General features: G+C 39.2%; 1 protein-coding gene across 1 annotated transcript; it reads left to right on the top strand.

Moving 5' to 3' along the window:
* Nucleotides 1-469: 469 nt before the first annotated feature.
* Nucleotides 470-6,057, top strand: CZH9orf40 (chromosome Z C9orf40 homolog). The gene is made up of 2 exons (XM_059493167.1): nt 470-820; nt 4,734-6,057. Exons 1-2 carry the CDS (start codon nt 500-502, stop codon nt 4,890-4,892), a joined length of 480 nt encoding a protein of 159 aa, XP_059349150.1. The 5' UTR covers nt 470-499; the 3' UTR covers nt 4,893-6,057.
* Nucleotides 6,058-11,941: the final 5,884 nt, after the last annotated feature.

Genomic DNA, 11,941 nt, shown 5'->3' on the forward strand with positions numbered 1-11,941 from the left:
GCTCCCCGGGCGCTCCCCGCTCCTCCCTTCCCGGCGGGGTGAGGGTTGTGCTGTGAGGGCACTCCCCGGGCGCTCCCCGGGCGCTCCCCGCTCCTCCCTTCCCGGCGGGGTGAGGGTTGGGCTGTGAGGGCACTCCCCGGGCGCTCCCCGCTCCTCCCTTCCCGGCGGGGTGAGGGTTGTGCTGTGAGGGCACTCCCCGGGCGCTCCCCGCTCCTCCCTTCCCGGCGGGGTGAGGGTTGTGCTGTGAGGGCACTCCCCGGGCGCTCCCCGCTCCTCCCTTCCCGGCGGGGTGAGGGTTGTGCTGTGAGGGCACTCCCCGGGCGCTCCCCGCTCCTCCCTTCCCGGCGGGGTGAGGGTTGGGCTGTGAGGACGCTGCCAGCCCGCTCCTCCCGTCAGGCAGTGCGGCGGCCAGCCCCGCCCCTCGCGGCTGCGCCGAGCGTGGCGCGCATGCGCTGAAGGGGCACAGGAGCCCCGCGGAGCCGCCGGCGCGCGGCCCCTCATGGCCAAGCGGCGCGCGGAGCCGCTGATGTGCCACGTGCCCGTGAAGCGGCTGCTGCGCGAGCCGGCGCTGCCCCGCGCGGGCGAGCGGCGGCCCCGGGCAGAGCCGGGCGGCGCCGGCCCCGCCGCGCTCAAGCGCCCGCTGGAGGAGGCGGAGGCGCCGCCGGGAAAGCGGCTCGGGCCCGGCGCCCCCCGTGCGCAGCCGGGGGACGCGGGCGGCGGGCGGCGGCGGCGCGGCGGGACTGTTGCGCCCCAGGACGCGCCGGCGGCGGAGGGACGCGCGGGCGACCGGGGCAAAGAGCGGGCCGCCGCCGCCGCCGAGGTAGCTGTGCGGGACGGGCCCGCGTCAGTCGGTCCGCGGGGAGGGAAGCGGGGGGCGGTGCCGGTAGCGGCTGAAGCGTGTCTGCAGGACGCGGGTGCCCGCCGGGGGTGCTGGCGGGCTTTCGCCGGGAACGCTCAGCGCCGCCCGGGCTCATCTGCGCCTCGTGGCCGCGGCATCTTAAAGCCCCTTTTGCTTTTGTCTTCCTCGAGGCTAGAGAAGTATCATCCAGCATTACCGGTTCCTTCCCCGCTCCGTGCCATAAAACAGCCTGTCCACCTCACCCGAGGTTATGCTCAGCTTTTTCCCCGTCCAGCAGTGCGGTGGAAGCGTGCAGAGGTTATTCTGGGGTCGCCTCTGTTGTGTGAGGGTGAGGGTTAGGCTCACTCCAGCGTCAGCTTCCTTAACTTATTGTTTTGACATTTAATAGCAATGCCAGAGTTGTCTTTTAACCAAAACATATAGCGGAGGCAGTGGTCTGAGGGAGCGCAGCAGTGTCGTAATGATTAGAGTATGTTGAAACGACTTTTCTGGTTAACTTTGAATAATATACGTTTTTCTTCCTGGCCTTGACTGCATTTTACACAGTAGTTCAGAAAACAAAATTTGGTACATACTAAGAAAATTGTAATTAAAAAAACCCAAAAACTCTACACAACCAAAGCAGATTGTGATCCTATTTCACACATTTCAAACATAGAAGTTTGGTACATATTAAACTAACTTTTTCTCTCACCTGGATCTTGAAAGACCAAAGTGTTAGACTCAGTGATATGGAAGTGGCAGAAAGTCTGATCAGGTTAGATGGGCTTTGATTGGCTGTTGTAGATTCTAATTTCGATAATTTGAGGCCTCTCAGAGTATAACACCCACATACGATCTGTAAAGAAAACAGTGGCTTTTGTTTTTCATGCTCTGCCTTTTTGTGTTTTCTTGGTTGATTGATTTGTTAGTGGGTTTTATTGATGATGGATGGTAAAATTAAGGCAGGAAGAAATTTAGAAAGAATTCTGTGCCATATGAATATTATACAGCCATTTTAAGCACAAGCATTTCTTTTAGTTTTGAAGACGGAACACATACATTCACGAGTGTAGTAACCAAACAAATTGAACAAGCCTCTTCAGTACAGTCTGACTCCCATCACAGGTATACTTGCTCTTGGTGTTACTTGGCATAATTTTGTAAGCTTTAGCAGTGATCAGAAGGCCACAAGCCCCTTGAATTTCCACACAGTAAAGATTAGTACTTTATGTAGAATATTTTTAACAGGTTGTTTCTCGTCAGCACAGTATTGTGTAAAAAATGTTTTAGTTTTAAAATAAAGCTTGATTAACACTTTGGGCTAGAGATATTTCTTCTGTTTTTTGTGTGTCCCACCTGTATATTTTAAATACTTTATAATGCTATTTCTGATGATGATTTTTAAACCTTTCTGAAAATACAATCTCTAGGTTGGTATTATTCTTTGGTGTTTATGGCTTGTGTATTTCATTACATTAAGAAGTATGATCAGGATACTGTTAATTTCACAGTATTTTTGTTAAAGTTTAAAGCATCATATTGCAGTTGGCCAGAGAAGAAAGGTTATTTTAATTCAAAGTATACTTTTGCAACTAGAGTTGGAAAACTAACTCCTTAAATATTATGCAGCTTAGTCTATAGAAGCTGGGCTTTTGTATCTCTGAGCTTGCCTACCTTGTTGCCTGCCTTGATAGAATTTCTACTCAAAATCTATGTGGAAACTTACTTACTTGAAGGTGAATGTTTGGTGTTTCATTTTGCCTTCTAGGTATGAATATTTAGCATTTGTGCCTGTCTTTTGTACTTTTTTTTTTCATTTTCACACTGCAGTATTGCTGATCTGTAAACCTGAAAGCTTTTGAGAGTAATTATGCATGTAGTCCTAGTCCAAAATTGAGTATGTGTTTATGAGCCCTTAGACTCTAATAATTTTGAAACAAGGGTGCTGTCATTCACTTTATGCATACAAAGCATCAGGGTTCTGATTTTAAGTACTTAGCTCTCAGTTAAAAAAAAAATAAATTAATAAAATGTCAGGGGAATTCAAATAATGCAGAGGAGAATTTGTAAAATTAGTTGACAGTTTCTGAAACTGCACTGCCTGAGATTTTTTAAAATAATTTGTTAGCCACCTGCCCTGGACAGTTCTGTGTGAGTGATATTGCCTGTGCTGCAGTACAGATTGGAAAGTCATCCTTTCCACACTTGTCAATTGTTAATGCTGTGCAGTACAAAACTTCCAGTTTACAAGAATGGGCAACTACTTGTAGTTTGGCTTTCTTCCAGTTTCAGTATAATCAGTCCTTTTGTTCTTGTGTCATGGTGTAATTTAATTGGTTTTGGTCTCAATTAATGGGAACTTTTGTTCTTTAATGTTTTCTGAAGACAGACTTTCCCAGTGAGGAAATCCACATTAGTAGTACTCTGTAGGCAAGGAACCATCTTACTGCTATGAAATGTCTACACCTTTCGTCCTCTCCTAATTATTACAGGTTTTAAATCATGCAGGGGTTTTGTCGCAGGAAGATGTTGCTTGGTACAACAGATTGTAGTTCAGGAGAGGTCTGTGTGGTAACAAATAGAAAAATGTATTCTCTAAATGAGAAGTATGGTGATTTTATGTACTTCTCTCTTCTGGGAAGAGTGGGAAAGCATAATTTTTCAGTATTTGTGAAGGTGTAGGGATGATGCTACTGGTTATTTTTTTATTCTGTTGCAAAACCAACAGACAAATAATTAATGTTTTCAAGAGCCACACTGTAGAGGCCCATTGAAGTTGGCTTAGTCACAGTGTAGATTGCAGTGGTGCTTTGACCCCCCACAGGCTGCACTTTGGTATCTCAGGAATACCAAAACAATTACACCGGTTTATTTGTTAAAAATACTTCTGTTCAGTTTATATTACAGCTGAGACAGTGAAGTAAAATATTTAAAACTTCTAACTGTATGTTAGAAAAAATGCAAACCCAATATAATATGAAAATGCATTTTTTTTATATATGTGTCAGCATACACTGTTTTTATGTACCAGAAGAAAATACATGCTCATGACATAAGGAATCACTTAATTCATTCCTCGGCCTAGATGTATCATGTCCATAAGAGCATGTACAGCTTAGCCATTGTTGATAACTGTGACATGTCTATAAACAGGCATTGCACTTTCTCATAGACATTTAAAAACCAATTCAAATTGTGATGCCATATTAAATTAGTAGATGAGAGTGTGTTTGTTTCTCCAAAATTTTTTGAGATATTATCTAATTAGATAGGTTGGAGCATTGTGCTCATAATGCCAAGGTGTTGTGGGTTTGCTCCCCATATGAGGTATTCATTTAAGAGCTGCACTTGCTGATCCTTAAGAGTCCCTTCCAGCTCAGAATATTCTGTGATTCTTAAGCTTTCTCTCTTGAATACAAAATTTGGATACAGAAAAGAGGAAATAGAATGTTGTTTAAAATGCTTTCTTTATCCTGCATGTATCATCCCTTTGAGTTGCTGTTAAGTAGCTAAATACATTCTTTTGAATACCAGTTTCTAAATGTGCATGAAAATTGAATGCTATTACAAGAAGAAAAAGCAGTGAGCCATTTTTGTATGCAAGGTCCAGTAATTGCACAAGTTTTACACCTTTTTTTCTGTGCAAAAGTCGTAAGCTGAATAAATGTGTGGAATATGGAAGCTGTTACATAATTCTTTGCAAGACTATTAGAAAAGGCAGAAGTAAATCATGATCTAGTTAAGAATCATAAAGTAGTTGTTAATATGTAATAGCTGAGTAACTCTTCCTAGTTTCAGTTTCTCATATAAAAAGTTTCTTTTTATTATTTTCTGCTGCTGGTATAGACATTAATGTTTTGTTAACTTTTTGTTTATTTGTCTCTTTTCAAAGCAAGAAGAGGAATTCTGTCAATATAACTCATTCCTGTACTGGAGAGCCCCACTGCCTGCTATTGATTTGTCTGATATTCAGAACCTAGATGAAGAGACTCCATCGGGTGCCAAAACTGCTGCAAGGACTGATACTGCAGAGACTGAAATGGAAACCTGATCAGTTGTTTCATAGCTGTGCATCTGTTCCCAGGGAACTTGTTTCCATTAAGATGGGGTTTTGTTCCTTGGGTGAATAATAAGCATGCTTATGCGGTCTTGGAGAAACTGTTGTGGCAGTCTTTAAAAGCAAATCTGAGTTGCCTTAGTGGATGGGATAAACAATATTGGGTACTTAAGAGGAAGCTATCTGAAGGTGTGCAGTAAGGAGGAGCCAACAATGTCTAACAGGAATACTTGAAGACATGGAGGCAGACTAAAAGAGGAATATAGAAAATGAGAACTTCGGGATGCAATTAAAAAAAATGGGGATATGTTACATGTTGAAGTGCAGAATTATTTTGTCTGTCCTGAACAAAAAAACATGTGGTACCTGAAAGTGGAGTATTTTAACATGTGATTTTATCATAAAGCACACAAACTTTTGTGATTTTCAATGTGTTCTTTTTTTTTTTTTTTTCTGTATAATAGCTAAACCAAAAAATGAGTCCATCAAAATTGGACAAAACATTCCCTTTTCTATGCAAACCAAAAACCGAGTGTGGCAGAGAAGGGGAAAGAAAAGGGGCTACTTTCTGCTGAAAGCTGCTGCTGTTCTGAAAAGTTTCACATTCTCATTGTGAAAAAGTTTTTTCACCTTCTCTTTTTCGCATTATGGACAGCAGTGGGCACCCATTTTTTAATGTTTGTGGTTCATTTTAAAGTTACTGCTGTTTTTAGTCTTTGTGATGTTGCTCTGAACCAGTTGATAGTATCTGAATGACAGGTTTGGGCAGATGTGTCAAGAAAAGTTAGTGCAATATAAAATGACCACACACACTTTTTCAAACTATACTGAAGGAGGTGTGGTTTTTGCAGAGACTGTGAATTTTGCAGAAAGTTTTTGCAGAAGTTCATTCAAATAGTGGTTTTTTGCTGTGTAATATGAACTTGATGTTTGTGATTTGCAATTTATTTACATATTGAAGTACAATTAGAAAGACATCTTTAATAATAGACTGAAGTTGTGTGGGAAGACTTACATTTTGGAATACGATTTGTCTTTAAGGATAGAAAATGTATTTTTTCTGTAATCACTATGGAAAAAGGCAACTTTTGAATTTTATTTTTTTCTAATAATGTGTTTGTTAAAGGACAATAAAGTTTTGCCTGTGTGTATGTGAAAATTTTGTCACTATTACTATGTGAAGCTCTTGACTTTATTTCATAAGATTGCTGCTTCTCTATCTTTGTTTTACTAGGTCTTTTTGCTTAAAATAGTGAGCTTGTCAGCTTCCTTGGTAAACACTTGGAAACTTTTTCTGCAGTTTGTGCTGCATAGGTTATCTGTATTTGTTGCTTATTCATTTAGCTTGTTAAGATCTCAAACCTTCAGGAGAAAGGAGGTGGCTTAGGGACTTAAGCAGTTCATGGTGCCTCTTCGGATATCCTTCTACCTTCTGTCAGATTAGCTGGATACATATTTGGACAATATGTATTTTTCTCAGTTTTAACATTTTGTTTAAGTTCAAATACACCAACTTGTTTTAGGAGATACTTTGAAATTTTTTTTAAAAAACAAACTTCTTTTCTGGCAAGAAGGCTATAAAACTGCTATTTCATGTTAACTATAACCAAAATAAATTAGTGAAAAAGTAGATCTATTAATTTGTTGAGGTATTTGAATTGGTTATATGATTAGGGGTTTTCGACCCTCTATAATACATGCTTTCCTGTATTTGTGAGTTTTATAATATTTCAGATCATCCACTCTTCTCAGGATCCAGTTTTTTGCATTATTAGCTAGTATGTTTGCAACACTCTGCTTATTTAAAATCAGCTTGGTGCTTCATTCATGGTAGGTACATCCTAGCAATAGCCTGCATTTGATTAAAATCTGTCATTCCACTCCTTTCATGGAACAGAAGATGTTTTATTATGGTCTTTCAAATACATGTTTGATCTATCCCATAACCAGATAAATAAGTCCTTTACAACAAATTAAGCTTGCAGTGTGCTGTTTACTTCATTTGCAATTGTGCTGTAGGCAAGCACTTTCCTCATAGTTTTTTCCAGTTGTGGACTCTGTTACAGGCTGGAATGTTATGGTTACTTTTAGAGTGTTTCCTGAGCTGATTCATTTTTTCCATTCATCTCTTTGCAAATAGAGTAAATTTAAAAGCCTTGGAAAACTGTTTGAAATTACTCTTGAGAGTCTGGGTTGTGCAAAAGGCTGGAGCAGTAATGAGGGGTGATGACAGATCACATAAATTTTGCACTAAAGCTGACAAAAGGTATAAGAAATTGCATTTCTCAGTGTCTGGTGTCTCCAGATGCCATGTGACACTGAACTGCCAAATTGCTGGTCTTGACTTCTGACTCCATTTTTCTAGAGACCTTTCATTCCGAAGCTGTATATAAACTGTATGTAAGTGTAAGTTTTAATTTGCATATACATTAACATCCAGTGAAAAGAAAATGTAGTTTTAGGATAAAGAAATGACATCACACATTGCAGCAATTCAGTAGCTGCATACTGACTGACAGTTTTAATTTGATACGTTTTTAAATTTCAGAATGAAAAAAGATTTATATTTTCTATAGTTAACTGGGAGTTTGTATTCTCTATAATATTTCTTTCTAAAAGGAAAGACCAGTGTCACAAGCTTAAGAACTTGCAAGGGGTAACTAGACACCACCCGGGCTGATCAGGTGCAGTATCAGCAAGTTGCACAGTAAGGGTGCAGGAATAATAGCAAGTCAGATGTGAAAGATAAATATGTTTCAAAGCAAACAGCAAAGTAGCATGACCAACAATTAATAAGTCTTTTGCATTATTCTAAACTAAAGGCCTAATTTATATTGTTTGATTTGTGTTTATTGAAGAGTTGGATTATGTCTATGGTTCCTAAGATAGATAAGTCTCTGGGAGGAGATTAGAGCTCAGTCCAGATCAGGAAAGGGAAGAACTACTGAGAAAAACAGGCTGCATAAGTGAACGTGTGTTGGGTCAGTAGACTGTGGTAGAAGGAAAGGGAGAAAATGGGGGATGGAAGGTGGATCATCAAGTAACTCAGCCTGTGAGTTGGCCAGCAGATCAGTGACAATATTTTCAGCATTAGCTCCATTTCAGCACAGCAACATTACAATAATTTGAATATAGTATCAACTAAATAGTTGATAAAATAATTGGTTTTTCACTGTTTTGACAGTTGCTGGTTGATTTTTTTTCCTGTTGGCCAGGAGTTTAGTGGATGTTAAAAAAATATGCTTGTATATAGGAACTTGGAAAATATATAGGATCCTTCATAAAGAAGATAAAAGTGTGCAAACGGATATGTTACCAGGTGAAATTAAAGATTAATTAGTGTCCAGCATCTGTCAGCATGTTTTAACCAGAGCAGTAGATTCATTTGGGGAAATTAAGGTATTCTTTTTTGAAAGCCTCTGACCTTGACTGTGGGAAGAGGAGTTAGACTGCACAGACTCACTGCTTCTGCAGCAAAACTTGTGCTCAAAGGAGCATTTCATAATAACTAATATGCCTGGGCTGGCTTAATTACTTCCATGCCTACAGTTATAACTTTGACACTCTAGGTGGCAATACACATTCACAGCAAGTTACCATGAATCTGGAAAATGTTTTGGGCATGCTTTTACTCCAGACTGCTACTCAAAATTCAAGCAGTGACATCATGAATGCTAATCATGTCCTTACTTGATGCATAAATAAGGGCAGATCAACTCAAGTCCCTGATCATAAGGTGACACAAGGTTGTCAGCATAACTAGAGTAAAAACATTGTGTCAAGGAGTTTTGATTCATCTCTTAATTCTCTTCAAATCTCCTCATCCCCCCAAAACCAAAAAGCAGTCAACCAAACCCAATTATCAATTTAATACATGGGATTGTGTTGTTACTGCTTTGTATCACTGTTTCCTTTAGTTAGAACTGGGGAACAAGCTTTATCAGATTGTGTGTTGGATGAAAACCTCAGCTGGTGTCTGAAGGCTACTTGAAATGTCTAATATGAGGAAGAAAAAGGTAAGTGCTAATTCAAAAGAAACTAACTCACAAAGAAGTATTTAAATGTTTGTATATAAGAAATTATTTGCGGGGTATGAAGAAAAATTAAGAGAAGGGAGATACTTATTTTCCTATTTCCTGAATAAAATTCCTACTTCATGCTTTTTGTATTAGAGAATTTGATGGTGATGTAAAGTATATTTTAACAGTATATTTTAATTAGTGTTGTATTTGAAAATAGCAGTTGTAGTCAGTAGTATATTATGGTTTTAATGTTCTTGGTGAAATATTCTTGTATTCATGACTTCTTAGTAACTTCTAAGGACTTTAAAAATACTGTTCATTCTCCTCTTAAAACCATACAGACAATAACTTTTTCCCCTACTGAAGGAAGAAGTAGTTTTTTTTATTAGTGATATGTTACCATTCCCAGGGGAAAAAATGTGAAAGCAGGATGGAGGCAAGCTAAATTTTTATTTCTGTGTTTACTTTTTTAAAAAAATGTTATGGTGGATGATTGTTTACCTGCTTTTTTTGTCTTATTTTACAAAAATGAACCTTTGAAAGAAGGGATATGGACTAGCTAAGCATTCAATTTTTTTCCACTTTCTTTATGTGAATACTTGCAGTTCACATTTGGATTGGAATATGATTAATTGATTTACCAAGTATGAGGTTGAGAAAATGAAACAAAAATAGCATTGTACTATCTGCAGTGAAGTTTAAGCTAGAGAAAAGCCTTTCATGCAGAGCTATGAATGGAAATAAGCCATTCATTGTTCTCTTCCACAGGTGAATTTTGTATCCTTCATTTGAGTAGTACACAGATGCATTCTACCTAAATTGAAACACAATAATAAATTTTATGGGATCTACTCAAAGTGTCAAATACCTCTCTCTGAAGCCTGATGCTGCATGCGGGATATTTTCTTTTGATGCTTCTACTTGTAGAGTATGGAAATTGCTTTCAGTTTCTTTTAATTCCTGGAATTAAAAAAAAAAAAAAAAAAAAAAAAAACCAAAAAAAACCCCAAAAAGCACCATCTTATTTTGTTTCTGATTACATAATTATTATGTAAAAACTACTTTGGCATAAAGTAAGCTACCAAAATCCTTTGGTTTCATGATCATCAGTTGGAAATCACATTTTTTTAAAAAAATCAAATAATCGCAAAAAATTACATCTGTGAATGCTGTAATAGTTTTTCTTCTTTTACCTTTATGAAGTTGGAGAAACCTGTGATTGAAAAGAGGAAAATGTACTTCAGACAAACTTCTATATTTCTAAATGTGTAATGTGCAAATACAGAGACATCTAAGACAGCTTTTCATTTTAGAAATTTAACTCATAAAAATAATTCTGAAGTAAGATTGTGCAATACCATATGAAAATAAAAATCAGTCACACTAATTTGATGTGATTTTCACAAGGATGCAACTAAACTCATTCTGTCTCCTAGGCTAGTCAGTTTGTCCTCAGAAAAGAAAAATACTTAAGATGTTTTCATATAAGGAAGGAATTTAAGAGAATACAACTTAAAATATCACCTATGCTAATTCCTGTGATAAAAAAACCTACAATTTAAAAGCACACTATAGCAATTAGCAAACAGATTGGTATAAAAATTATGTAAGAACTAAGACACTGGGTTATAAGAGAAGAATATTGTTTTAGAAATTGGTGATTGCTGTAAGGAAAGAGTAAACTTAATTTCTTGAATAGAAGTAAGCTTAAATTTACTTTACTTTCCTTTTAGAAATCTGGGTACCTAAAGGTGAAATTAGAGCAGCAGCAATAACAACCAAGTTAATGAGTTTGACTGTTAATATTATGGTATATTTCTATTATTTAGTATGGGATAGCTACTCAAAACACTATTTAAAGAATAGTTGTCATAACAGTGCTCTGCCTAGCTGACACCAGCATCTGCTGATAACTGACTGCTGCTTTCAACATGGGGTACTCCAAGCCATGCCTGCAGGCCACGTGCAGGTGAATCCAAATGGTTCCCTGCCCTTTCTGCCATGGCTTGGCCACCAGGCAGTACGTGATGGGGAGCCCTTGCCCAGACCCCACAGCTGCTGGGTAGCCTGTGAAAGCCAACAGTCAAGTGTTTGTCCCTTGCCTGCAGAGCACCCAGCAGTTATTAAATGCACATGTCTCATGAACAGGAATCTGCCTTCAGCCCTTGGAAGGCTGGCACCGACAATAGACAGTATTATTAATCATGAAACTGTCCATCTTCTTGCACTGTATAATCTGGCATTGCTTTAAGTCTTGTATTCCACTCTTAGAATGGGTATGCTCAGTGTACTTCACAGATACCCTAGTAAATTCAGGTTTTCTCTATTTTAGTCTGTCACTAAAGGAGAGACTTCTTTCTTAGTGAAGTGTGCTGCTTCATGTACATTCATCACTGTTTAACCCTTGATTTTCAGGCATTCGATTTGTAGGTAACTTTTTAAATTGTTTTTTCTTTTTTTTGTGAATAGTGATTTTTAGGTAAATAATTTTCAGTTAGTTCAAATTAAAGAGATCAGTCATGTGGACAGGGCTCTTTTTTCAGTCTTAAGCTCAAAGGTTTTTGTTTGTCTCCTCTAAAGCTTGAAGCATTTTCTTTGACACATCTTTGAATATGAATACCTCTGTTTTCCCAATTCTAACTTCTGTATAGTCCCTGTGAGAAAAATACCATAAGCACATAGAATGTTAAGGGTTTGGAAGGGCTTTAAAATAATTTTGAAGGGATTTAAAATCTTGTTCAAATCCCTGCTGCCATGGAAAGGGACACCTGCCACTAGACCAGGTTGCTCAAGGCCTTTTCCAATCTCGCCTAGAACGCTGCCAGGCTGGGATATCTCCAGCTTCCCTGCAGGTCCCTTTCAGATACTGGAAGGTTGCTATGAGGTCTCCTCTCCAGGCTGCACAGTTCCAACTTGCTCAGCTGGTCTTTGTAGTGGACATGTTCCAGTCCTCTCACCAACCTCATGGGCCTCCTCTGGACTTGCTCCAACAGCTCCATGTCCTTCTTATGCTGGGGACAC

Source organism: Ammospiza nelsoni, chromosome Z (assembly GCF_027579445.1).
Source record: "Ammospiza nelsoni isolate bAmmNel1 chromosome Z, bAmmNel1.pri, whole genome shotgun sequence".
Taxonomy (NCBI): Eukaryota; Metazoa; Chordata; class Aves; order Passeriformes; family Passerellidae; genus Ammospiza; species Ammospiza nelsoni.

Bases quoted from the DNA above. Each gene is read 5' to 3' on its own strand.
- CZH9orf40 (XM_059493167.1), top strand. From the start codon at position 500: ATGGCCAAGCGGCGCGCGGAGCCGCTGATGTGCCACGTGCCCGTGAAG. The intron at 821-4,733 runs GTAGCTGTGCGG...CTCTTTTCAAAG, and splicing joins GGGCCGCCGCCGCCGCCGAG to CAAGAAGAGGAATTCTGTCA.